Source organism: Canis lupus, chromosome X, assembly GCF_048164855.1.
Source record: "Canis lupus baileyi chromosome X, mCanLup2.hap1, whole genome shotgun sequence".
Taxonomy (NCBI): Eukaryota; Metazoa; Chordata; class Mammalia; order Carnivora; family Canidae; genus Canis; species Canis lupus.
The window spans coordinates 77,251,232-77,278,324 of NC_132876.1; the positions used below are offsets into that span (position 1 = coordinate 77,251,232).

The 27,093-nt window shown below is 39.1% G+C and overlaps 1 protein-coding gene across 1 annotated transcript in view; it reads right to left on the reverse strand.

Moving 5' to 3' along the window:
• Window positions 1-27,093, reverse strand: part of KLF8 (KLF transcription factor 8) — a 340,994-nt gene that overhangs the window by 33,105 nt on the left and 280,796 nt on the right. The window contains exons 3-5 of the mRNA XM_072815549.1: window positions 3,894-4,458; window positions 1,139-1,250; window positions 341-480 (exon numbers count right to left, since the gene is read on the reverse strand). Coding sequence (XP_072671650.1) covers window positions 341-480; window positions 1,139-1,250; window positions 3,894-4,458 — 817 coding nt within the window. The remainder of the gene's footprint in view (window positions 1-340; window positions 481-1,138; window positions 1,251-3,893; window positions 4,459-27,093) is intronic.

A 27,093-nucleotide genomic window follows, 5' to 3' on the forward strand; every position in this document is an offset into this window, starting at 1 on the left:
CTTAGTATATGTCTTAGATGCTTAATCTTAGTATAAGTGTTATAACTTCCTGATTAGAAAGACCCATGAGTGTTAAATGGGGATAATTCCTATTCGAAAGACACAAGACTTAGTGTTTTCCTAGGCTGGTTTTTTAAAAAGCTACACTTGAGTAGGAACAAGACATAAGGGTAATCCATTAACGAAGCTTGTGTCCATGAGTATAAATGAATCAGTCTTTGTTTCAAGATTTTCCTCTCTTCCTATCTCTCACAGTCTCTCTCTCTTTCTCTCTCTCTCTGAGTGTGTGTGTGTGTGTGTGTGTGTGTGTGTGTTGGTGATGAGGTGGAAGTATGCAGACCTGTATGGATTCTGCGGTGGGCTTTCAGGTGGGAGCTTTTGGTGTACACTTTGCTGCATCCTGCAAAATCACATTGGTGAATCCGTCTTCTCTTCAACTCAAGAGACTCTTCTCCCTGCATTTGGGTCATTGCTGATGGTCTGAGCAAAGAAAGAGAGGACCAAAAAATGATTTTACCATGGAAGCTAAATAAATGGACTTGAATACAGCGGATCACTTCATATATGCATTTAATTTATGCCAATTTAAGAGTAGGCCTTCAAGAAAAGAAATAATTGAAATAGTTCAAGCAATTCCCTCAAGTAGGCCATTCTCAGTAAGTGCAGGTTCCAGGAGGTGGTAATGCTTCCTTGGGTGATTTCTGTTCCCAGTGTGAGCATTTCACTCTAACAAGACTCATTTTTGTGTTTATATAAATGTATTTTTTCATATTACATGGTTCTTAAAATGCATGACAACTATCTAATTAGTCTTAACATTGGAAGATAAGGGTGCTATAAACTTACAGAGAGAAACAATATGCAACTGTACTTTATGGGAAATTTATAGATTTTTCAAGAGCAAAATTGGTGGTCTAGACAATTGGTATATAACTCTGCTATAACATGCATGTCCATGCACATGTGTTCATTCAAACTCATGCCTTTGCCAGGAAGGCAATTTACCTATATTTTGTTATCCTTAAATGTTTACTATTGTATCTGAGACTTTGTTCCACTTTTACCAGACACACACACACACACACACACACACACACACATATACAGACAGATCCGAAGTAAAGACAAAAGTACTCACTCTTGCTGCAGTCCCTGAATACCCTGTAAAGCCGAAGATCCACTCTCAATTGTACTCTCCTCACTGTCACTTGGGATATCCAGTGAAGACATGGAGGTGGGGTCAACTTTCACTAAAAGCAAAGAAAAAGAGCAGTGTGGGCTACAAATATATGTACCTCTGCAATCATTCTCAGGATTCCCAGTTTGGCACACAATAAGAAGTAGCAGCAAGATAGAGAAATAGATAAAAAGCAAAGATGAAAGAAGTACATTTGTATGGAAGGAAGAAAAGAACATTTACAATTTTTAACATAGCTAAAATTCCTTTGAGAGAAAGATAATAAGGAGCATTCTTATGCTCCTGGAATGAGCTCACTGGAAAGAGCTTCTCTAGGATAATGAATTAAATAGGATAGGGTTTGGGTATGATTTAACTATCTCCAACCCCTAAAACAAGGGTCTCCCAAAAAGTCAGACTCAATGTGTATTTGTTGAGCTGAACTTTCTGAATAGTTTGCTGGCTGTCTGAAGATTAATGCCTAGGTTCACCTCAGAGATGGAAACATCTCCTTTGGCTTTTGTGTCCCTAAATGGAAATGAGCCAATGAGATGAAATGCATACCTAGTAGCTAGTAGGTACTTGATACATGTTGACATCCTTCCCTTCAACCTATTTTGGGAGAAGCCCTCAAATATTTATTATCAACCACTGATGTTTCAGATCCCTAACAAAACTCAGTTTTTGAGTTTGACCCAATGGGCACCAGTCTTCTAGATCTAGTTAAAGCTTAAAATTTTCTATATAGAAGAAACTTAAAGGTAGCAATAAGGCAGGGGGTGGTGTGGAATATTTGGCTAGTACATTTGCCTCCATACACTGATTGTGTATCACTCACTAAAAAGTTTTAAGCATACATCTCAATATGTATGTGTGTCTCTGTATGTGTGCACGTATGCTACAAATGTACTAGCATACTAAAATTTTGTGTACATTATGAAAAACAAAAGGAACATGCAAAGGGTGAGAGAACAGGAATAGAAATGTTGACACTTTCTTCTTGTGCTATTGTTTTGTATACATTCCTTACTCCCTCACCTCCCAACCGAGGTGTAAACATACCATTTTAGAGACTATTGGGCTAAAATGGTTTTAGTTTAAAATTACATTGAAATGTTTAAAATTTATTTTGTTTATTTAGAGTGCTCTAGTTGACTGATGGATATTATGATAGCAATTCAAAGCCCTATCAAATCATTGCTTGATGCTATCACTACCTTGATATCAGCAAATTCTCAGGGAATTTTATTTTCCCATTTCCTTTTTTGTTTGTCTCTCTCTTCCCATATGACAACTGATACCGAAATTTTAATTAACCCTTTCAGGGGAATCTCAAAAACAAGACTGCTATAAACACACTTATTACCACAATTAACCACTAGCAGATTGGTATTTTTATTCAGAAAAACACTACAGAGTCTCAGTTTTTCAGTCTCCTACATTTGGTGATGGAATGATTACAATGTATTGAATTTCAAAGACAGACAACTATTAAAATTATTTTTCTATACTGAGCTAAGATCTGATTTTTAGTCATTTCCACCCATATATCTCCTTTTTGGTCTTTTTAATTCATGCTAAATATTTATGAGCTCCTTGTTTGACATGTGTTTGAAATGTCTCACTATCCTGATTTTCTCTTCTGATTATACTCCAACTTCCCAATGTCCTTCCTAAGGCACAACATCCAAAACTGATTGCAATTCTATAGCTTTGGTGAAGCTAAATATTTTGAACCACTTCAGAGGCCATATGATTTTCTTTGATCATTTTCAATTACAAACTAAAATAGATACATCTCCATGATAGGAAGTGGGTGGCTGGGAGATAGTGGTGAAAAGGGGACTTAATTTATTCTTTTCTGAATTTTGAACTTATTTCTAAGATTAAATAATAAGGAAGATTACAGCATTTGAACTCTCTCCTGTACAGATTTTCAAGTTTGTTCATCAAATTATTTGTTGCAAGACAACTATTAACTACCACTGTGTTAAGTTCTCTGAAGATGCACAAAGGGAAAAAAAGATAGTTTTGTCCTTGAGGAATTTACAATTTAGTTGGGAAGAATGCCCATACACTTGTAACACAGGCAAATAAAAAAGTAAAATGCAAAGTTATAGATGCGAAGTTGAAGGGAGCACAGGGAAGATGGCAATATTTCAAAGAACACTATTTTACCTGTAGGGAAGAGAAAAGATATGGTACTGGGAGAGGGAGTTGCTAAGGCTGGCTACATATGTAGAACTAGAAATATTCTCAAGTTTTCCACAAAAGCATTCCTAATGACATAGACAAACACATTTTCCTAGAAAGTCCTAGGGTGTGTACCTTAATAAGCTTAAAACTATTTTTGGAATTTGTGTTTTATCTTAAAAGTCTATTCAAATTGTACATTTTCCCTAATAAAATCATATTTTTAAAATATAAAATATTTTAAATTACTTATTATCAAACAACATACAGGTTCCAGGAAGATACATAGTATTTCACTCGAAAATATGTACACCCTAATTTGAGAAGCATGTACTAAACAAAAGAGCATCACTGTACATTCTTAAGCACTGAAGAGACATGATAAAAACATTATTTATAAATAGTTACTCTTGAAGCTGTGTGCAAGAATAGAGGGAGTGAAAAGAGATAGGAGATAGGATAATCCTAAAAGAGAATAAATGGAGGAAGGTAATATCCAGGAAAGAGGCAAACTGATGCTTACCTGATCCAGCATTTTTGCCATCTGCTCCAATGAGTGGGATTGTAATGGCTGCAGGGCCCCCATCTGCAGGCAAAGTAGTAAACACCATGGGCAGTGACTGTATCACTACTGGGATGGTCTTCAGGCCACCCGATTTATTTGGCAGCCTGACTGAGGGGATAGTATGGATCACATGTAAGATATGCTGGCCACCAGTGCTCTGAGAGGAGGCCAGGATAGAGCCTGGAGTCAAAACAGTAGGGGTATTTGCTGATATGCTTGTGTCAGATGTTGAAGTGGACACTACAAGTGTCTGGAGAGCAGGCTGTGGCTTGGGGGGATGTACTGGAGCTTGCAGCATGCTGGCAGGCTGGAGAGGAGCCTTGGGCTTGTGAAAAGAGAGGTCAACTGGTTCCACCTGGGGCAGATTGAAATCATTAGCCAGAAGTTCTTCTGGGGGCTCAATCTTGATGTCAGCAATGAGTGCTGGGTTCTCCATAGGACTGGCATCCGGGAATGGTGGAGATGTCATCTTCTCTCTTTTTGCTGACTTTGGAGGATTTCTGATATGAATAGAGCCAGTGACCTTAAATAAGTAAATAAATGAAAGGTGGAAAATAATCAATACCCTGAAGAAGAGACATGTGAACAATGAAAGCAAGAAATCTGTATTTTCTTCTTATGAACAGAATATATAGGGAGTTGAGAGAAATGAGGCAGGAGTATGAGGAAAAAAGAAGGGAAACTTTACTTAACACTAGTACCAGGCACTGTATCAGGCAATTGATACAAATTATTTCATTTAATCTTTATAATAATCCTGCAAGATTACTTAAAGTCAATATTTTCTTAATATAAATGTATTATGCTAAGCTCTGTGAGGGCAAATGTAAGTGTCTACTCATGAAGTGCATACTAACATACTAATTATAATGATAGAATAATGTGAATAGCTTAAAAGTCATGCCATAATAAGTGATGAAGCAGACATGTAAGTAAGGCATTTTAGAAAAAGAAAAGGGAATAATTCATTCTGTCTAAACAAGAGAGAGGGTTTCAGTGAGGAAGAGCTATTATATATGGATCTTAGAGAGTTGATGGGAATTCTCAGGCAGAGAAGGGATAAGAGATATTCCTGTCTGCAGAGATATAACAACAGACAATATGCTTAGAGAATACTGATACAGTATTATCAGTTGTACTATATGCAAAGCCGAAATATCCAACTTTTAAATTAAAAAGTATGAATTAAATGATCAATTTAGAGGTAATATATGTTTTTAAAAACCCACAAAACACAAAACCCATTGTTCGCATATCATACATCTGCAGTGCTTCTTATCACTAGCCTGAGACTTGGGGACTGAGGCTAACCACTGCAAAGAAGTTCATGCTACCTGCTGCGAAATGACTAATAAACCATCCTTTTTATGTCTGAAAAAAAACCTCACAAAACTGCAACCTAATTAAAAATTTCGTAAAAAATCCATTAATATAAAGGTCTATGATACTGTGAACTGTGTATGTCATTGCCAAACAACACACTGGACCCTGAAAATGGTCTTACAAATAGTGGTGTTACTTTAGCCAGTTGACAAAACAAGATCTCATTCTCTATCATGATTAGATTTGAGTTAGAAGAGTTTTAAATTATGAGAAATGAGAATTTAGTTTTGAATTATAAGAAATTAGTTTTGAATTATGAGAAATGTTTAGTAATGCACCTCTGACACAGAATAAAACTATCCTTTACTTTTGCATATTTGGAATATGATAGAAAGTTGAGTTTGAAGAAAGGCTATGTGATAAAATATAATTGTTTCAAAGAGGGGAATGACATGTGCAGAGCTATTTTGGAGAATTAACTAGCTCCTCAATGAAAGCGGAATAAGACTGCATTCAAAGGGACCATAAAGAAAGAGGGAAGATAATGGTGACACATTTATGAGATCATTGGGAAAATTTGGCTAGATATTGGATGATGTTAAATAATTATTGTTAATGTTTGTAGATTTGATATAGATTGTTGGAAGATGGCGGTGGAGTAGGAAGACCCTAGGCTCTCCTTGTACCATGGATACAACTAGATAATTATCAAATCATTCTAAATACACAAGGAATTGACCTGAAGATTATCAGAACAAATTCCACAACTAAAGGTAGAGAAGAGGCCACATCAAAGAAAGTAGGAAGGGTGGAGATGTGGTTTGGGAGAGAAACAGATTGTGGTTGCTGAAGTGGGGAGGGAGCAACAGTCATGGAGGAGGGTGAGAGACAGACAAAGTCACAGGGAGTGCACAGATAGCAATTGTCTTAGAAAGTGAGAGGAACTGAATTTTGTGACTTCTGTCAGCCAATGGAACTTAAAGTCTGTGGTTTTAAAGGTCAGTGGGCTTGGCTGGGATAGAGTCTGGATGGCATTGTACTGCTCTTGGGAAGAAGGCAGGAAAATAACTCATGGAAATAGAGCATGGAAACAGTGACTGTTTTTTCTTCTCATGCACAGAATATATAGGGAGTTGAGAGAAGTAAGGGAAGAGTATGAAGAAAAGAGGGAAACTTTACTGAACACTAGGAAGGATATTTGCTCATTTTGAAGTACATCCCACAAAGGCAGTGTTCATGGAAGAGACCCTCTGGTAACAAAGGGAACTGGCTGGAGCCATTTCCCACACCTACTCTTCAGCATAAGCACAGGGCAACCTACAAGAACAAGCCCAGCACAAATGCTCACTGCTTAACTAGTCTAAACCAAGGCCCCATGCTCCAGAAAATGTCCCCTCTCAGTCTTTCCTGCTTCAGTCCCAGCACTGTAGGCCCCCTTCCCTAGAAGACAGGCACAAATTCTTGCTCATACCCTGTCCCCCAACTCAGGAGATTTGCAGAGCCTAGGATCCAGGCATGGTGATGACAACTCTCATTTCACAAGCAGACCAGAGTACACTTAGTTAAAATGCCACATTCATCCCAGAGGCCAAATATTTTCCCACAACAGGCAAAGAGAGCCTCTGAAACTATTGGCCTGAAGGATAAAGCAGCCGAGATAAAACAGCAATGCACATGCAAAACACATCAGAGACACTTCAAGATGTGCCAGGCCTTGGGGAACAGAAGACTACACAGTATGGCACTACAAGTGACTGTCTGAAAGTAGGCAACACAAAAGCAATAAAAATGAATACTTCTGTAAAAAAGAAGTCAAGGAACTCACAAAAGAATGGATGCAAAATGTGACAAAATTTACCTCAAAGATGGTGAAACGAGTAAAGAATGAGTTCAAATTTAAATAACCAACAGCTTCATACAAACTGCTATATGCAGAAATGGTTATATACAAACTTAATGGTACCCATACACTGAAGAAACTAATAAATATGCAAAGAGCAGAGAGAAAGAAATCCAAATACACCACTAAAGAAATCCAGCAAAACATGGAAGAGAGAAAAGAAAGGATCAGAGAAAACCTTCAGAAATAACCACATAATAAATAATAAAATGACAACGAACACATATCTATTAATGATTGTTTTGAATATAAATGGATTAAATGCCCCAGTAAAAAAAATAAGGTGACAGAATGGATAAATAAACAAGACCCATTTATATGCTGCCTACCAGCATAGACTCAATTTAGATTTAAAGACAACTGCATATTGAAAGTGAGGGGACTAAGGAATATCTATCATGCAAATGGATGTCAAAAGAAAGCTGTAGTAGCAATATTTATGTTGGATAAACTAGATATTAAAACAAACACTTGAACAAAAGACAAAAAAGGACACTACATAATAATAAAGAGGAAAATCCAACAAGAACATAAAACAATTGTAAATATTAATGCACCCAATATGAGAGCACCCATATACATAAAAAAATTAATAACAAACATAAGGGAGCTAATTGATAATAATACAATAATGGTAGGGGACTTTAACACCCCTTTTATAGCAATCGACAGATCATCTGAACAGAAGATCAACAAGAAACAATGGTTTTGAATGACAAACTGGAATAGAAGGACTTAACAGATATATTCAGAACATGCCATTCTAAAACAGTAGAATAGACATTATTTTCAAGTGCACAAGGAACATTATCCAGAATAGGTCACAAAACAAACCTCAAGAAATCCAAGAATATCAAAGAAATACCATGCAATCATTTCTGATCACAATGCTATGAAACTACAAGAAAAACTATGGAAAGAGCATAAATATATGGAGATCAAGTAACATACCACTAAACAATGAATGGGTCAACCAGGAAATAAAAGAAGAAATAAAATGTATATAAAAATGAAAACACAGGGGGAGGAGCAAGATGGCGGAAGAGTAGGGTCCCCAAATCACCTGTCTCCACCAAACTACCTAGAAAACCTTCAAATTATCCTGAAAATCTATGAATTCGGCCTGAGATTTAAAGAGAGACCAGCTGGAATGCAACAGTGAGAAGAGTTCGCGCTTCTATCAAGGTAGGAAGACGGGGAAAAAGAAATAAAGAAACAAAGGCCTCCAACGGGGAGGGGCCCCGCGAGGAGCCGGGCTGAGGCCGGGGCGAGTGTCCCCAGGACAGGAGAGCCCCGTCCCGGAGGAGCAGGAGCTGCACCAACCTTCCCGGGCGGAAAGGGGCTCTCGGGGAGTTGGAGCAGGACCCAGGAGGGCAGGGATGCCCTCGGGCTCCCGGGGACAGTAACAGAGCAACTGCGCGCCCAGGAGAGTGCGCCGAGCTCCCTAAGGGCTGCAGCGCGCACGGCGGGACCGGAGCAGCTCGGAGGGGCTCGGGGGCGGCTCCGTGGAGGGGGCTGCGCGGCCCCGGGAGCAGCTCGGAGGGGCTCGGGCAGAGGAAGAGGCTCCGTGCGGAGGGGGCTGCGCGGTTCCAGGAGCAGCTCGGAGGGGCTCGGGCGGCGGCTCCGCGGAGGGGGCTGCGCGGCCCGGGAGCGCGAATCCACCAGCGCAGGCTCCGGAGCACAGGGCGCCGGGACACAGCCCAGGATCCCGCCTCCTCCGGGACAGGCAGAGACCGGGAGGGCCCAGGACAGCAAGGACGCTCCTGCCCCGAGCTGAGCAGATCAGCGGCCCCGCCCCGGAGCCTCCAGGCCCTGCAGACGGAGAGCTCCGGAGCTGAATCCAGGTTTCCAGAGCTGCCCCGCCACTGGGGCTGTTCCTCCTGCGGCCTCACGGGGTAAACAACCCCCACTGAGCCCTGCACCAGGCAGGGGCACAGCAGCTCCCCCAACTGCTAACACCTGAAAATCAGCACAACAGGCCCCTCCCCCAGAAGATCAGCTAGACTGACAACTTCCAGGAGAAGCCAAGGGACTTAAAGAACACAGAATCAGAAGATACTCCCCTGTGGTTCTTTTTTTTTTTTTTTTTTTTTTGTTTTTGTTTTTGTTTTGTTTTGCTTTTTGATTTGTTTCCTTCCCCCACCCCCTTTTTTTCTCCTTTCTTTTTCTTTCTCTTTTTCTTCTTTTTTTTTCTCGTTTTTTTTTTCTTTTCTTCCCTTTTTTTTCTCTTTCTCTTTTCTTTCCTTCTTTCTCTCCTCTCTTTTTCTCTTTTTCCCAATACAATTTGCTTTTGGCCACTCTGCACTGAGCAAAATGACTAGAAGGAAAACCTCACCTCAAAAGAAAGAATCAGAAACAGTCCTCTCTCCCACAGAGTTACAAAATCTGGATTACAATTCAATGTCAGAAAGCCAATTCAGAAGCACTATTATACAGCTACTGGTGGCTCTAGAAAAAAGTATAAAGGACTCAAGAGACTTCATGACTGCAGAATTTAGAGCTAATCAGGCAGAAATTAAAAATCAATTGAATGAGATGCAATCCAAACTAGAAGTCCTAACGACGAGGGTTAACGAGGTGGAAGAACGAGTGAGTGACCTAGAAGACAAGTTGATAGCAAAGAGGGAAACTGAGGAAAAAAGAGACAAACAATTAAAAGACCATGAAGATAGATTAAGGGAAATAAACGACAGCCTGAGGAAGAAAAACCTACGTTTAATTGGGGTTCCCGAGGGCGCCGAAAGGGACAGAGGGCCAGAATATGTATTTGAACAAATTCTAGCTGAAAACTTTCCTAATCTGGGAAGGGAAACAGGCATTCAGATCCAGGAAATAGAGAGATCCCCCCCTAAAATCAATAAAAACCGTTCAACACCTCGACATTTAATTGTGAAGCTTGCAAATTCCAAAGATAAGGAGAAGATCCTTAAAGCAGCAAGAGACAAGAAATCCCTGACTTTTATGGGGAGGAGTATTAGGGTAACAGCAGACCTCTCCACAGAGACCTGGCAGGCCAGAAAGGGCTGGCAGGATATATTCAGGGTCCTAAATGAGAAGAACATGCAACCAAGAATACTTTATCCAGCAAGGCTCTCATTCAAAATGGAAGGAGAGATAAAGAGCTTCCAAGACAGGCAGCAACTAAAAGAATATGTGACCTCCAAACCAGCTCTGCAAGAAATTTTAAGGGGGACTCTTAAAATTCCCCTTTAAGAAGAAGTTCAGTGGAACAGTCCACAAAAACAAAGACTGAATAGATATCATGATGACACTAAACTCATATCTCTCAATAGTAACTCTGAATGTGAACGGGCTTAATGACCCCATCAAAAGGCGCAGGGTTTCAGACTGGATAAAAAAGCAGGACCCATCTATTTGCTGTCTACAAGAGACTCATTTTAGACAGAAGGACACCTACAGCCTGAAAATAAAAGGTTGGAGAACCATTTACCATTCGAATGGTCCTCAAAAGAAAGCAGGGGTAGCCATCCTTATATCAGATAAACTAAAATTTACCCCAAAGACTGTAGTGAGAGATGAAGAGGGACACTATATCATACTTAAAGGATCTATTCAACAAGAGGACTTAACAATCCTCAATATATATGCTCCGAATGTGGGAGCTGCCAAATATATAAATCAATTATTAACCAAAGTGAAGAAATACTTAGATAATAATACACTTATACTTGGTGACTTCAATCTAGCTCTTTCTATACTCGATAGGTCTTCTAAGCAAAACATCTCCAAAGAAACGAGAGCTTTAAATGATACACTGGACCAGATGGATTTCACAGATATCTACAGAACTTTACATCCAAACTCAACCGAATACACATTCTTCTCAAGCGCACATGGAACTTTCTCCAGAATAGACCACATATTGGGTCACAAATCGGGTCTGAACCGATACCAAAAGATTGGGATTGTCCCCTGCATATTCTCGGACCATAATGCCTTGAAATTAGAACTAAATCACAACAAGAAGTTTGGAAGGACCTCAAACACATGGAGGTTAAGGACCATCCTGCTAAAAGATAAAAGGGTCAACCAGGAAATTAAGGAAGAATTAAAAAGATTCATGGAAACTAATGAGAATGAAGATACAACCGTTCAAAATCTTTGGGATGCAGCAAAAGCAGTCCTAAGGGGGAAATACATGGCAATACAAGCATCCATTCAAAAACTGGAAAGAACTAAAATACAAAAGCTAACCTTACACATAAAGGAGCTAGAGAAAAAACAGCAAATAGATCCTACACCCAAGAGAAGAAGGGAGTTAATAAAGATTCGAGCAGAACTCAACGAAATCGAGACCAGAAGAACTGTGGAACAGATCAACAGAACCAGGAGTTGGTTCTTTGAAAGAATTAATAAGATAGATAAACCATTAGCCAGCCTTATTAAAAAGAAGAGAGAGAAGACTCAAATTAATAAAATCATGAATGAGAAAGGAGAGATCACTACCAACACCAAGGAAATACAAACGATTTTAAAAACATATTATGAACAGCTATACGCCAATAAATTAAGCAATCTAGAAGAAATGGACGCATTCCTGGAAAGCCACAAACTACCAAAACTGGAACAGGAAGAAATAGAAAACCTGAACAGGCCAATAACCAGGGAGGAAATTGAAGCAGTCATCAAAAACCTCCCAAGACACAAGAGTCCAGGGCCAGATGGCTTCCCAGGAGAATTTTATCAAACGTTTAAAGAAGAAATCATACCTATTCTCCTAAAGCTGTTTGGAAAGATAGAAAGAGATGGAGTACTTCCAAATTCGTTCTATGAAGCCAGCATCACCTTAATTCCAAAGCCAGACAAAGACCCCGCCAAAAAGGAGAATTACAGACCAATATCCCTGATGAACATGGATGCAAAAATTCTCAACAAGATACTGGCCAATAGGATCCAACAGTACATTAAGAAAATTATTCACCATGACCAAGTAGGATTTATCCCTGGGACACAAGGCTGGTTCAACACCCGTAAAACAATCAATGTGATTCATCATATCAGCAAGAGAAAAACCAAGAACCATATGATCCTCTCATTGGATGCAGAGAAAGCATTTGACAAAATACAGCATCCATTCTTGATCAAAACTCTTCAGAGTGTAGGGATAGAGGGAACATTCCTCGACATCTTAAAAGCCATCTACGAAAAGCCCACAGCAAATATCATTCTCAATGGGGAAGCACTGGGAGCCTTTCCCCTAAGATCAGGAACAAGACAGGGATGTCCACTCTCACCACTGCTAGTCAACATAGTACTGGAAGTCCTAGCCTCAGCAATCAGACAACAAAAAGACATTAAAGGCATTCAAATTGGCAAAGAAGAAGTCAAACTCTCCCTCTTCGCCGATGACATGATACTCTACATAGAAAACCCAAAAGTCTCCACCCCAAGATTGCTAGAACTCATACAGCAATTTGGTAGCGTGGCAGGATACAAAATCAATGCCCAGAAATCAGTGGCGTTTCTATACACTAACAATGAGACTGAAGAAAGAGAAATTAAGGAGTCAATCCCATTTACAATTGCACCCAAAAGCATAAGATACCTAGGAATAAACCTCACCAAAGATGTAAAGGATCTATACCCTCAAAACTATAGAACACTTCTGAAAGAAATTGAGGAAGACACAAAGAGATGGAAAAATATTCCATGCTCATGGATTGGCAGAATTAATATTGTGAAAATGTCAATGTTACCCAGGGCAATATACACGTTTAATGCAATCCCTATCAAAATACCATGGACTTTCTTCAGAGAGTTAGAACAAATTATTTTAAGATTTGTGTGGAATCAGAAAAGACCCCGAATAGCCAGGGGAATTTTAAAAAAGAAAACCATATCTGGGGGCATCACAATGCCAGATTTCAAGTTGTACTACAAAGCTGTGGTCATCAAGACAGTGTGGTACTGGCACAAAAACAGACACATAGATCAGTGGAACAGAATAGAGAATCCAGAAGTGGACCCTGAACTTTATGGGCAACTAATATTCGATAAAGGAGGAAAGACTATCCATTGGAAGAAAGACAGTCTCTTCAATAAATGGTGCTGGGAAAATTGGACATCCACATGCAGAAGAATGAAACTAGACCACTCTCTTTCACCATACACAAAGATAAACTCAAAATGGATGAAAGATCTAAATGTGAGACAAGATTCCATCAAAATCCTAGAGAAGAACACAGGCAACACCCTTTTTGAACTCGGCCATAGTAACTTCTTGCAAGATACATCCACGAAGGCAAAAGAAACAAAAGCAAAAATGAACTATTGGGACTTCATCAAGATAAGAAGCTTTTGCACAGCAAAGGATACAGTCAACAAAACTCAAAGACAACCTACAGAATGGGAGAATATATTTGCAAATGACATATCAGATAAAGGGCTAGTTTCCAAGATCTATAAAGAACTTATTAAACTCAACACCAAAGAAACAAACAATCCAATCATGAAATGGGCAAAAGACATGAACAGAAATCTCACAGAGGAAGACATAGACATGGCCAACATGCATATGAGAAAATGCTCTGCATCACTTGCCATCAGGGAAATACAAATGAAAACTACAATGAGATACCACCTCACACCAGTGAGAATGGGGAAAATTAACAAGGCAGGAAACAACAAATGTTGGAGAGGATGCGGAGAAAAGGGAACCCTCTTACACTGTTGGTGGGAATGTGAACTGGTGCAGCCACTCTGGAAAACTGTGTGGAGGTTCCTCAAAGAGTTAAAAATATACCTGCCCTACGACCCAGCAATTGCACTGTTGGGGATTTACCCCAAAGATACAAATGCAATGAAACGCCGGGACACATGCACCCCGATGTTTCTAGCAGCAATGGCCACGATAGCCAAACTGTGGAAGGAGCCTCGGTGTCCAACGAAAGATGAATGGATAAAGAAGATGTGGTTTATGTATACAATGGAATATTACTCAGCTATTAGAAATGACAAATACCCACCATTTGCTTCAACGTGGATGGAACTGGAGGGTATTATGCTGAGTGAAGTAAGTCAGTCAGAGAAGGACAAACATTATATGTTCTCATTCATTTGGGGAATATAAATAATAGTGAAAGGGAAAATAAGGGAAGGGAGAAGAAATGTGTGGGAAATATCAGAAAGGGAGACAGAACATAAAGACTGCTAACTCTGGGAAACGAACTAGGGGTGGTAGAAGGGGAGGAGGGCGGGGGGTGGGAGTGAATGGGTGACGGGCACTGGGTGTTATTCTGTATGTTAGTAAATTGAACACCAATAAAAAAATAAATTAAAAAAAAAATGAAAACACAATTGTCCAAACTCTTTGGGATGCAGCAAATCACTTCTACGAGGGAAATTTATAGCAATATAGGCCTACCTCAAAAAACAAGAAAATTCTCAAGTCAATACCTAACCTTACACGTTAAAAATCTAGAAGAAAGAAAACAAACAAAGCCTGAAACCAGAACAAATAAGGAAATAGTAAAGATTAGAGCAGAAATGAATGACATAGAAAACAAACAGAACAGGTCAATGAAACCAGGTGATTATTTGAAAATAATCAATATAATTGAACCTCTAGCCAGACATATCAAGAAAAAAGAGAAAAGTCAAATAAAATCACAAATGATAGAGGAGAAATAATGAACAACACCACATAAATACAAATCATTATAAGAGAATATTATGAAAAACTATGTACCAACAAATTGGAAAAACTGGAAGAAATGGATAAATTCCTAGAAACATAAAAATGACCAAGACTGAAAGAGGAAGAAACAGAAAATTTGAATGGAGCAATATCCAGCAAAGAAGTTGAATTGATATTCAAAAAACTCCCAACAAACAAAAGTCCAGGAACAGAGGGCTCACAGAGGAATTCCTCCAAACATTTAAAGAGTTAATAAGAAAGATACTAGGGGAAGAGTTAAGATGCCAGAGTAGTAGGAGGACCCTATGCTTGCCTGGTCCCTTGAACACAGCTAGATAAACATCAAATCCTTTTGAACACTCAGGAAAATCATCTCAGGACTGAGAACAAGTTGCACAACTAGAGGGAGAAAAGAGGCTACATCATGGAAGGTAGGAGATACAGAGATATGATTTGAAGGAGAAAATATTTGCCAGTGCTGCAGAGGGGATGGAACCTTGATCAGAAAGAGAGAGAGAGAGAGAAAGAGAGAGAGCGAAAAGAGCACAGGGCACTGTACAAGAAAAACACTTCCCCAAAACCACTTATAGGGAAAAGAAGAGGGGATGATTATTACAAGATTTTTAAGCAGTGGAGCTCAAACTAAAGTTTTAAAAGTCTGCAACATCAGGTGGAGCCTGGCAGGTGTAGAGGTGCTTCTGTGGAGAAGGAAGGCAGAGGCCTAGGAACAGACAGCATGGTCTGAGGATCCTCTGCATCGTACTGGGAGAGACAGTTCCCATGCTTGGAATGCATTTGGTAGAGGTGGCTCTGCTTCTCCAGGGACAAAAAAGCCTATGGGTGCCACTGAGATGCTCCATTCATTAACATAGGAGCAGAGATACCTGCTGAGGGCAGCTAACCTGGATTCCAGCTTTTTGCTGCACTTGACCATAAACTCCAAGCCCCTGTGGTTCTTGTGATTGCCCTTATGGGACAAAGCAGCACTAGCCATAGTGTGGTGAAACCATTCCCTAGAGGACCAGGATGGGTCCCTGCTGTACCAGGTCCCTAAAATTTGGAGTTTTAACACCCAGCCAATGTTCCTGAAATAAAACACAGAAGCACTGGATGGCCAGGAGGGCAGACAGATCAGACACAGACAGGGTAGAGGCAGGGAACTGAAGGGGCCCTGGGACACACAAGTGCAGATTGTTTGCTCTTCAGTGAGGGATTCCTGAATAGGTAGGCATGAACTCCCATGTCTGGGGACAAGAGAGCTGGCTGATGTGGTTTTCCCCCTGCCCATTAACACTGACAGACTTAAGTGTGCATTATAGCATCTAGCATCTACAATGGAGATTTGAGCTACTTAGACCAAGTCCTGTCCTCTTTCCCAGCTTCCTTCAGTTGCTGCTGAACTAGGACAAGTATGCCTGAGATCCAGAATAACAGTCCCTCCTGCAGAATACCACCACAAACCTCCTACACGCACCAAGTCTACTGACCATAGAGTGCTGCAAAGCTTTACCTCTCAGGGAAATGGGATCTAGATTCTTTTAACAATTAAAGCAGAGCACACCTCGTTAGAACTCACTACACACTGGACAAGGTCAAAACACTCTCCACTGCAGGTAAGGAGAAACTCTGCCGAGGACTGACCTGAGGGAAAGAATAGCCAAAACAAAACAGCAGAGCACATTCAGTGTACACCAGAAACACTCCTTAAAGTGCCAGGCCCTAGACAGTATAGGACTTTTCTTAGTATATCCATTACTCTCAATAGCAGGAAACATAACAGGGTTTCACAACACACAGAAGACAGAGACCTAGACAAGATGCCAAGATGGAGGAATTCACCCCAAAAGAAAACAAGATTAGTTCTGGCCACTGATCTAATACAAACAGATATAATTAATATGCCTGAACCAGAATTTAAAGCAATAATTAGAAAGATACTAGCTGGACTTGAGAAGAGCATAGAAACACCAGGGAGTTCCTTATCACAGAGACAAAAGACTAAAAACTAGTCAGGCCAAAATAAAAAATGCTATAGCTGAGATCCAAAATGAACTGTATGTAATGATCACGAGGATGGAAGAAGCAGAGAAAGGAAGAAGTGATAAAGAGGATAAAATTATGGAAACAAATGAAACCAAAAAGAAGAGGGAGGAAAATATTGGATCACAGAAGTAGATGAATGGTACTCAGTGCCTCCATTAAACATAACATTCCTAACAGAGGAATGTCAGACGGAGAGGGAAAATGGAGCAGAAAGTTTCTTTGAACAAATTGTAGCTGAAAACGTCCCTAATCTGGGAAGGAAGCAGGTATCCAAATCCAGCAGACAAAGAGAATTCCCATTAAAATCAATGAAAACAGGTGAATAGAAAGACATATGGTAGTAAAATTTGCAAACTACAGATATAAGGAGCATTTTTGAGGGCACGTAATGTGATGAGCACTGAGTGTTATACACAACTGATGAATTACTGAAAACTACATCTGAAACTAATGATGTATTATATGTTAGCTAATTGAATTTATATTTAAAAAATACAGAGATAAGGAAAAAATCCTGAAAGCAACAACTGAAAAAAGAACCCTAAACTACAAAGGAAGAAAAATCAGATTCACAGCAGATCTATCCACAGAAACTTGGCCAGCCAAAAGACAGTGGAATGATATAGTTAACCTGTGAATGGGAAAAATCTTTAGCAAGCAATATTTTATCCAGCAAGGATGTCATTTAGAATAGAAGGAGAGGTAAAGAGTTTCCAAGACAAATAAAAACTAAAGGGATTTGTGAACACTAAATAAGCCCTGCAAGAAATATTAGAGGAGACTCTTTGAGTGAGAAACAAAGACCAAGAGCAACACAGAATAGAACCAAAGAGCAATACAAACTAAACCAAAGAAAATTTCCAGAAGCAACGACATTATATAACATAAAATGGCAATGAATTCATATATATTAATAATTACTCTGGATATAAATGGGTTCATTGCTTCAATCAAAAGGCATAGGGTATCAAAATGGATTTTTTTTACTGCGACTTTATTATTTTTTTATTGGAGTTCAATTAGCCAACATATAGCATAACACCCAGTGCTCATCCCATCAAGTGCCCCCATCACCCAGTACCGCCAGCCTCCGACCACCACGTTTCCATCACCCCTTGTTCATTTCCCAGAGTTAGGAGTCTTTCATGTTCTGTCTCCCTCTCTGATATTTCCCACTCATTTTCTCTACTTTCCCCTTTATTCCCTTTCACTATTTTTTACATTCCTCAAATGAATGAGACCATATAATGTTTGGCCTTCTCCGATTGACTTATTTCACTCAGCATGATACCCTCCAAGTCCATCCACATCCAGGCAAAAATGGGTATTTGTCGTTTGTAATGGCTGAATAATATTCCATTGTATACATAGACCACATCTTCTTTATCCATTCATCTTTTGATGGACACCGAGGCTCCTTCCACAGTTTCGCTACTGTGGGCATTGCTGCTATAAACATCGGGGTGCAGGTGTCCCGGCGTTTCACTGCATCTGTATCTTAGGGGTAAATCCCCAGCAGTGCAATTGCTGGGTTGTAGGGCAGATATATTTTTAACTCTTTGAGGAACCTCCACACAGTTTTCCAGAGTGGCTGCACCAGTTCACATTCTCACCAACAGTGCAAGAGGGTTCCCCTTTCTCTACATCCTCTCCAACATTTGTTGTTTCCTGCTTTGTTAATTTTCCCCATTCTCACTGGTGTGAGGTGGTATCACATTGTGGTTTTGATTGGTATTTCCCTGATGGCAAGTGATGTGGAGCATTTTCTCATGTGCTTGATGGCCACGTCTATGTCTTCCTCAGTGAAATTTCTGTTCCTGTCTTTTGCCCATTTCATGATTGGATTGTTTGTTTCTTTGCTGTTGAGTTGAATAAGTTCTTTATAGATCTTGGATACTAGCTCTTTATCTGATACGTCATTTGCTAATATCTTCTCCCATTCTGTGGGTTGTCTTTTAGTTTTGTTGACTGTATCTTTTCTGTGCAAAAGCTTCTTATCTTGATGAAGTCCCAATAGTTCATTTTTGCTTTTGTTTCTCTTGCCGTCATGGATGTATCCTGCAAGAAGTAACTGTGGCCAAGTTCAAAGATGGTGTTGCCTGTGTTCTCCTCTAGGATTTTGATGGAATGTTGTCTCACATTTAGATATTTCATCCATTTTGAGTTTATCTTTGTGTATGGTGAAAGAGAGTGGTCTACTTTCATTCTTCTGCATGTGGATGTCCAATTTTCCCAGCACCATTTATTGAAGAGACTGTCTTTCTTCCAATGGATAGTCTTTCCTCCTTTGTCGAATATTAGTTGATGATAAAGTTGAGGGTCCACTTCTGGGATCTTTATTCTGTTCCAATTATCTATGTGTCTGTTTTTGTGCCAGTACCACACTGTCTTGATGACCACAGCTTTGTAGTAGAACCTGAAATCTGGCATTGTGATGCCCCCAGCTATGCTTTTCTTTTTTAAAACTCCCCTGGCTATTTGGGGTCTTTTCTGATTCCACACAAATCTTAACATGATTTATTCCAACTCTCTGAAGAAAGTCCATGGTATTTTGATAGGGATTGCATTAAACATGTAAATTGCCCTGGGTAGCATTGACATTTTCACAATATTAATTCTTGCAATCCATGAGCATGGGATATTTTTCCATCTCTTTGTGTCTTCCTAAATTTCTTTCAGAAGTGTTCTGTAGTTTTTAGGGTATAGATCCTTTACCTCTTTGGTTAGGTTTATTCCTAGGTATCTCATGCTTTTGGGTACAATTGTCAATGGGATTGACTCCTTAATTTCTCTTTCTTCAGTCTCATTGTTAGTGTATAGAAATGCCACTGATTTCTGGGCATTGATTTTGTATCCTGCCACACTGCCAAATTGCTGTATGAGTTCTTGCAATCTTGCGGTGGAGGCTTTTGGGTTTTCTATGTAGAGTATCACATCATCGGCGAAGAGGGAGAGTTTGACTTCTTCTTTGCCAATTTGAATGCCTTTAATGTCTTTTTGTTGTCTGATTTCTGAGGCTAGGACTTCCAGTACTATGTTGAATATCAGTGGTGAGAGTGGACATCCCTGTCTTGTTCCTGATCTTAGGGGAAAGGCTTCTAGTGCTTCCCTATTGAGAATGATATTTGCTGTGGGCTTTTCGTAGATGGCTGTTAAGATGCTGAGCAATGTTGCCTCTATCCCTACACTCTGAAGAGTTTTGATCAGGAATGGATGCTGTCTTTTGTCAAATGCTTTCTCTGCATCTAATGAGAGGATCCTATGGTTCTTGGTTTTTCTCTTGCTGATATGATGAATCACATTGATTGTTTTATGAGGGTTGAACCAGTCTTGCATCCCGGGGATAAATCCTACTTGGTCATGGTGAATAATTTTCTTAATGTACTGTTGGATCCTATTGGCCAGTATCTTGTTGAGGATTTTTGCATCGATGTTCATCAGGGATATTGGTCTGTAATTCTCCTTTTTGGTGGGGTCTTTGTCTGGTTTTGGAATTAAGGTGATGCTGGCCTCATAGAACGAATTTGGAAGTACTCCATCTCTTTCTATCTTTCCAAACAGCTTTAGGAGAATAGGTATGGTTTCTTCTTTAAACATTTGATAGAATTCCCCTGGGAAGCCATCTGGCCCTGGACTTTTGTGTCTTGAGGGGTTTTTAATGACTGCTTCAATTTCCTCCCTTGTTATTGGCCTGTTCAGGTTTTCTATTTCTTCCTGTTCCAATTTTGTTAACTTGTGGTTTTTCAGAAATGCATCCATTTTTTCTAGATTGCCTAATTTATTGGCGTATAGCTGCTCATAATTAGTTTTTAAGATCATTTGTACTTCCTTGGTATTGGTGGTGATCTCTCCTTTCTCATTCATGATTTTATTAATTTCAGTCTTCTCTCTCTTTTTTTAAAATAAGGCTGGCTAATGGTTTATCTATCTTATTAATTCTTTCAAAGAACCAACTCCTGGTTTTGTTGATCTGTTCCACAGTTCTTCTGGTCTCTATTTCATTGGGTTCTTTTCAAATCTTTATTACTCTCTTCTTCTGCTGGGTGTAGGATCTATTTGCTGTTTTTCTCCAGCTCCTTTAGGTGAAAGGTTAAGCTTCTGTATTGAGTTCTTTCCAGTTTTTGGATGGATGCTTGTATTGCGATGTATTTCCCCCTCAGGACTTCTTTGGCTGTATCTCAAAGATTTTGAATGGTTGTATCTTCATTCTCATTAGTTTCCATGAATCTTTTAAATTATTTTCTAATTTCCTGGTTCACCCTTTCATCTTTTAACAGGATGGTCCTTAACCTCCGTGTGTTTGAAATCCTTCCAAACTTCTTCTTGTGATTTAGTTCTAATTTCAAAGCATTATTGTCTGAAAATATGCAGGGGACACTCCCAATCTTTTGGTGTCAGTTAAGACCTGATTTGTGACCCAGTATGTGGTCTATTCTGGAGAAAGTTCCATGTGCACTTGAGAAGAATGTTTATTCAGTTGCATTCGGTTGTACAGTTCTGTAGATATCTGTGGAATCCATCTGGTCCAGTGTATCATTTAAAGCTCTTGTTTCATTGGAGATGTTTTGCTTAGAAGACCTGTCGATTGTAGAAAGTGCTACATTGAAGTCATCAAGTATAAGCGTATTATTTTCTATGTCTTAACTTTAGTTATTGATTGATTGATATACTTGGCAGCTCCCACATTTGGGGCATACATATTCATGATTGTTAGGTCCTCTTGTTGGATATGGTGTCCCTCTTCTTCTCTCACTACAATCTTTGGGATCAACTTTAATTTATCTGATATAAGGATGGCTACCCCTGCTTTCTTTTGAGGACCATTTGAATGGTAAATATTTCTCCAACCTTTTACTTTGAGGGAGTAGGAGTAGGTGTCCTTATGTCTAAAATTAGTCTCTTGCAGACAGCAAATAGATGGGTTTTGCTTTTTTATCCAGTCAGAAACCCTGCACCTTTTGATGGGGTCATTAAGCACGTTCACCTTCAGAGTTACTATTAAAAGATATGAATTTAGTGTCATCATGATACCTACTCAGTCCCTCTTTTTGTGGATTGTTCCCTTGGACTTCTTTCTGTTGCAGAATCCCCCTTAGTATTTCTTGCAGAGCTGGCTTGGTGGTCACATATTCATTCAGTTTCTGCCTATCTTGGAAGCTCTTTATCTCCTCCTCTATTCTGAATGAGAGCCTTGATGGATAAAGTATCTTGGCTGCAGGTTATTCTCATTTAGGACTATGAATATATCCTTCCAGCCCTTTCTGGCCTTCCAGGTCTGTGGAGAGTTCTGCTATTAATCTAATATTTCTCCCCATGAAAGTTAGAGATTTCTTGTCTTTTGCTGCTTTAAGGAATTTATCTTTATCTTTGGAATTTGCAATTTTCTCTTTTAAATGTCGAGGTGTTGAGCAGTTTTTATTGATTTTTTGGGGGCGAATCTATCTCCTGGATCTGAATGCCTGTTTCCCTTCCCAAGTTAGGAAAGTTCTCAGCTGTGATTTGTCCAAATACATATTCAGTCCTCTGTCCCTTTCGGCACCCTTGGGAACCCCAATTAAACATAGATTTTTCCTTCTGACGCTTTCATTTATTTCCTTTAACCTATCCTCATGATCTTTTGTTTTTCTCTTTTTTCCTCAGTTTCCCTCCTTACCATCAACCTGTCTTCTATGTCACTCACTTGTTCTTCTACCTCGTTAACCCTCGTCGTTAGGACCTCCAGTTTGGATCGAATCTCATTTATTCGATTTTTAATTTCTGCCTGATTAGATCTAAATTCTGCAGTCATGACATCTCTTGAATCCTTTATGCTTTTTTCTAGAGCCACCAGTAGCTTTATAATTGTGCTTCTGATTTGGCTTTCTGACATTGAATTGTAATCCAGATTTTGTAACTCTGTGGGATAGAGGACTGTTTCTGATTCTTTCTTTTTAGGTGAATTTTTCCTTCTAGTCATTTTGCTCAGTGCAGAGTGGCCAAAAACAAGTTGTAATTGATAGAAGCACAAACTCTTCTCACTGTAGCATTCCAGCTGTTCTCTCTTTAAATCTCAGACTAAATTCGTAGGTTTTCAGGATGATTTGAAAGTTATCTAGGTAATTTGGTGGGGACATGTGCTCAAAATGGATTTAAAAAGAAAACCCCAAGATCTATCTATATGCTGCCTAAAAAAGACTCATTTTAGACATAAAGACGCATTAAGATGGAAAATTAGAGCATGGAGAACCATCTATCATGTTAATTGATGTCGAAAGAAGCCTGGAGTAGAAGAATCACCTGCGTTACTCAGTTTGTTGAGTGTCTGACTTGTGATTTCAGCTCAGATCATGATCTCATTGTTCGTGAGATTGAGCTCTGTATCATTCTATGGGCTAGGTGGGGAATCTGCTTTGAGAATTCTCTCCCTCTGCCCTTCTCCTCACTTATGCACACATGAGTGCACACTCTCTCTAAAATGAATTGTGGGCAGCCCAGGTGGCTCAGCAGTTTAGCGCCACCTTCAGCTCAGGGCCTGATCCTGGAGACCCAGGATTGAGTCCCATGTCAGGCTCCTTGCATAGAGCCTGCTTCTCCCTCTGTCTGTGTCTCTGCCTCTCTCTCTCTCTCTCTGTGTGTGTGTGTGTGTCTCAGGAATAAATAAATAAAATCTTTGAAAAAAATAAAAGTTTTTTAAAAAGATATTTTTAAATAAAAAAAGTTGATATAGCCATACTTATATCAGACAAATTAGATTTTAAACCAAAAACTGTAAATAGAGATGATGAGGTAAAAAAGGACATTATATAATAATAAAGGAGTCTGTCCGATAGGTTATTTAACAGTTGCAAATACTCATGCATCCAGCTTGAACCACCCAAACATATAAATGAATAATAACAAACATAGATAATCTTATTGATAACAATACAATAAGAGTAGGAGTCTTTAACACCTCATTTATAGCAATGGAAAGATCATCTAAGCAAGAAATCAATAGGAACCAATGGCTTTGAACAACACACTGGACTAGATAAACATAACAGATATATTCAGAACATTTTATCCTATAGCAGCAGAATACATATTCTTATTATTTTTATTTTTTTAAACATTTATTTACTTATTTATTTATTCATAGACACACACACACACACACACACAGACGCAGAGACACAGGTAGAGGGAGAAGCAGGGTCCATGCATGTAGCCCAACATGGGACTCAATCCCAGGTCCCCAGGATCATGCCCTGGACCAAAGTCAGCACTAAACCGCTGAGCCACCCAGGCTGCCCTTATTTATTTTTTTTAAAGTAGGCTCCATGCCTAGCATGGAACTTCAACTGTGCTTGAACTCATGACCCTGAGATTAAGACCTGAGCTGAGATCAAGAGCCAGATGTTTAATTGACTGAGCCACTCAGGCCCCTCACACATTCTTTTCAAGTGCACATGGAAAATTATCCAAAATAGATCACATACTGGGTCATAAATCAGGCCTCAAGAACTACTAAATGATTCTGATCATACCATGCATATTGTCAGGTGACAACACTATGAAATTTGAAGGCAACCACAAGAAAAACTTGGAAAGACCACAAATACATGTAGGTGAAAGAACATCTGACTAAGGAATGAATGGGTTAACCAGAAAAGTAAAGAATACATTAAAGTATATGAAGAGAGAGGAGTTATGATGGCAGAGGAGTAGGGAACACTAAGTTTATCTGGTTTCTGGAATTCAGCTAGATATCAAACCATTCTAAACACCTACAAAATCAATCAGAGATCTGAGAAAAGAAATGCTGCAATTCCACAAATAGAAAAGTGACCACATTTTGGAACTTAGGAGGTGCAGAGCCTTGAATCCAGGACGATATATCAGAGGAAATGGTAGTGGGGCAGGAGCTGACTTAAGGAGGCTACTGTAAATTATTATGAGCAGTAGAGCACAAAATCTGAACTTTTATAAGCCTGGTACAGTGCGGGGCACATCCCTGGCCTTAAAGTGCTTAGGTGGTGAAGTAGAGCAGAATCCCAGGTGGGATAGCATGGTCTCAAGATCCTTGGGGTCACAAGAAGAATGGGGGTGCCTGTGTATAGCAGAGTTTCCAGGCATCAGAGTGGAAAAGCCAGCTGAAAACAGTGAGTCTATGCTCTGGCTTTTTGCTTGGTGATGCCATATATTGTGAACCATTACATAGTCACACCGCTAGTCTCCTGGCAGGGGCCCAGCAGAAGGCCGAAGCATGGTGAGAGCTCTCCCTCCTCTGGGAGGAACAGTGCAGGTCTATATACCCCAGGTGTCCATAAAATTTGGAGACTTAAAATTCAACTGTATGCCTGAGATGAAAATGCCTGGTCAATGTTGGGTGAACACAGAGTTTGGACAGAAACCAACAAGACTGAAGTAATTGAATGCTTTTCTGCATGAGCTTACTGAAGAGTGGGAGGTAAGAGTGGGAGGAATTTTCAGCTCTGGAGCTAGAAAGTAGGGCATGGCTATTTTCATTCCCTCCATTAATGCTGAAAGTATTGAAGGGGGGGGAGCTAAACAGCACCACAGTGGAATCCAGAGCCACTTACACTGAGCTCTGCCCCCTGGCAAGGAAGTTGGATTTCCATCAGGGCAACAACACCTGAGAATCAGCAGAATAGGCCCCTCCCCTGGAAGGCCAGCAGGAACAACTGGATAGCACCAAGTTTACCAATCATAGCAAACTGCAAAAATTCAGTTCTTGGAAAACAGTATATAACATTTGTAGTGTTTTTATTTTAATTCTTTAATCTTTCATTTTTATATTTTTGCAGCTATGTTCTTATTTTTTTCAATTCTTTTAAAATTTTTATTTTATATATATGTTATTTATATATTATTTTTGGTTTATGTTCATTGTATTTTATTTTATTTTCATATATATATGAGTTTTTTTTCCTATTTTGGGATCTAATTTCTTATAAGAAGGAAACCAAAATACAATGAGGATCTATTTCTTATTTTTCCTGTTTTATTTCTGGTATGATTTTTTTCATATTTATTTTGTTTTTGTTTTATTCTAGTTTGTTTTGTTAATTATTTTCTGTTGCTGTTGATATTGTTGTCTTTTCTCTATCTTCTTTTCTACACATAATAACGAGATGGAGAAATTCATCACAAAAGAGAGAACAGGAGGTAGTACTGCCAGGGATTTAATCAATATGGATATAAGTAAGAGGTCTGAACTAGTATTTAAAAAAAGGACTATAAAGATACTAGCTGGGATTGCAAAAAGCATAGAAGACAGTAGAGGAATCACTTACTGTAGAAAATAATAACTAAATGTAATCAGGCCAAAATTTAAAATGCTATTGCTGAGATGCAGTCATAAATGGAGGTTCTAACAGAATAAATGAGGTAAAAGAGAGTGATATAGAAGACAAAATGATGGAAAATAAAGGTGGACAGGTTACAGAAAGACAAACACTGGATTACAAAGGGAAACTTCGAGAAGTTAGGGATTTCATACAGTGAAATAATATCTAGATAACAGGGGTCCCAGAAGATAAAGAAGGGGCAGAAGTTTTATTTGAATTTATTACAGCTGAGAATTTCCCTATATAGGAAAGGAAATAGGCATTCAAGTCCAGGAGGCACAGAGAAACCCCTCCTCAAATTCAATAAACATAGGTTGACACCTCAACATATAATAATGAAGCTTGTATATTTCAGTGATAAAGAGAAAATCATGGAAGCAGATTGGAACAAGAGTTTCTAAACCTAAATGGGTAGAAACATAATGATGGCAGAAGATCTGTCCACATACACTTGGCAGGCTAGAAAGCACTGGCATGATATATTCAATGTGGTAAATGGGAAGAATATGCAAACTATCCAGCAAAGCTGTCATTCCGAATAGAAGGAAAGATAAAGAGTTTCCAGAACAAACAAAAACTAAAGGAATTAATCAACACTAAAAGAACCCCACAAGAAATATTAAAGGGCATCCTTTGAGCAGAGAGAGATCCCCAAAGAACCAAAGACCAGAAAGGAAGAGAGACAATCTGAAGAAACAGCAACTTTATGGGTAGGTAATACAATGGCACTAAATTCATAACTTTCAATAATTACCCTGAATGTAAATATACTCAATGCTCCAAACAAAAGACATAGAATATCAGAATAGATTAAAAAATATCAGAATGGTATTAAAACATTATCAGAATGGATTAAAACACAAGATCCATCAACATGATATCTACAAGAGAGACCAATTATAGAAC